Below are 1,527 nucleotides of genomic sequence, written 5' to 3'. Positions count from 1 at the left end.
TTCCTTGAGGCTGCGCGTCATTTCAATTCATTGGATTTTAATGAGTGAACAAGTTGAGTTCTGGAAAGTAAGTGGGAAAAAATCCATTTCCTTATTATCCTGACTCATTACAGATCTTCACTCCTGGTGGTTATTTTAAGAAAATATTGGGAAGAAACAGCGAGAACGACCCCCGGACGGACCAAACCCACACACAGCTGCATCCCCACGTTCTGCGCCGGATGTCCCCCACCACCGCCATGCCCAAAAGAAAGGCTGAAGGGGACACTAAAGGAGATAAAGCCAAGGTGAAGGACGAGCCACAGAGAAGATCTGCGAGGTTGTCTGCTAAACCTGCTGCTCCACAGCCAGAGCCCAAGCCTAAAAAGGCCCCTGCAAAGAAGGGAGAGAAGGTCCCCAAGAGGAAGAAGGGGAAGACCGATGCCGGGAAGGATGTGAATAATCCTGCAGAAAACGGAGACCCCAAAACAGACCAGGCACAAAAAGCTGAAGGTGCTGGAGACACAAAGTGAAATGTCTGCATTTTTGATAACGGAGTACTTCTGGTGACTGTACAGTTTGAAATACTATTTTTTATCAAGTTTTATAAAAATGCAGAATTTTGTTTTACTTTTTTTTAAGCTATGTTGTTAGCATACAGAACACTTCATTGTTTTTTTTTTGGGGGGGGGGTGCCAGGAACATGTGTCATTAACAAAATGTCTCCCAAGCTGGATTGATGATGGTTGATGTTGGAAAACATCTTTCCCTGATAATTTTGAAAGGCTCCTCTTGGCTCTCAAGGAGAGACGTCCTGGTGTTGACATATGTGGTCACCATGGTACAAAATGCCTTGTGTGGGAAACTAAATTCATTGTTGTGTCTTCCCACCCTGTACCATCAACATAGACTTAACTCCCTTCAAACCAGAGACTGTTGGAACCTGACCCCCAAAATTGATTTCAGGCAATCTGGACTTTGCAGTGGTATCATTGTGTTCTCAAAAGAGCAGCGGTTCCTTTTATAAAAGATTGTGGATCTTCAGATGGATAATTCTGCCATGTTCATTTGGTTTCCTGAAAGTCAGGGTCGGCTTGGGAAAAGTTGTTAAACAACATCTTCAGCGTGAACTGTCAGCCCACACTCTAAGCTCTCCCCCTTTTCAAAGCATCAAATGAAGACTCATCGGGTTTTATAGTGGCTTTCTGATTCTGGTAGTCTATATGAGAAGGGAGTTTGGAAGTTCTTGTATACTGTTAATGACTGTCTGCCCATGTCCTGCCTGAAAAACCATGATTGTTTATGGAAAGTATCTTTAATAAAGCTGGATACAGTTTGGCTTGGGGAAAAAAAAGAAAATATTGTTATTGTTACACAAACCATATAACATCTTAGCTCACTGGTCTTCTACCTTAACCCTAGAATATTGGGATCCAACAGCCACCCTTGACATCAACACTAGATTCCTGTGGATCGGGCCAATGTGACTGATACTCTACTGTTTATATCTGTTACAAAAATAAGCAAAGCCTTTTGGCCAAAGCCAGA

The 1,527-nt window shown here is 42.8% G+C and overlaps 1 protein-coding gene across 1 annotated transcript; it reads left to right on the top strand.

Annotated features, from left to right (window-relative positions):
* The first annotated feature begins 234 nt into the window (after positions 1 to 234).
* On the top strand, positions 235 to 512 carry LOC118571228 (non-histone chromosomal protein HMG-17-like). Its single transcript, XM_036170189.1, has one exon. It carries the CDS (start codon positions 240 to 242, stop codon positions 510 to 512), a length of 273 nt encoding a protein of 90 aa, XP_036026082.1. The 5' UTR covers positions 235 to 239.
* The last annotated feature ends 1,015 nt before the right edge of the window (positions 513 to 1,527 follow it).

Source organism: Onychomys torridus, chromosome 20, assembly GCF_903995425.1.
Source record: "Onychomys torridus chromosome 20, mOncTor1.1, whole genome shotgun sequence".
Classification (NCBI taxonomy): domain Eukaryota; kingdom Metazoa; phylum Chordata; class Mammalia; order Rodentia; family Cricetidae; genus Onychomys; species Onychomys torridus.
Note: the sequence above shows the minus strand (reverse complement) of the source record. Positions and strands in the feature narration are given on the sequence as shown.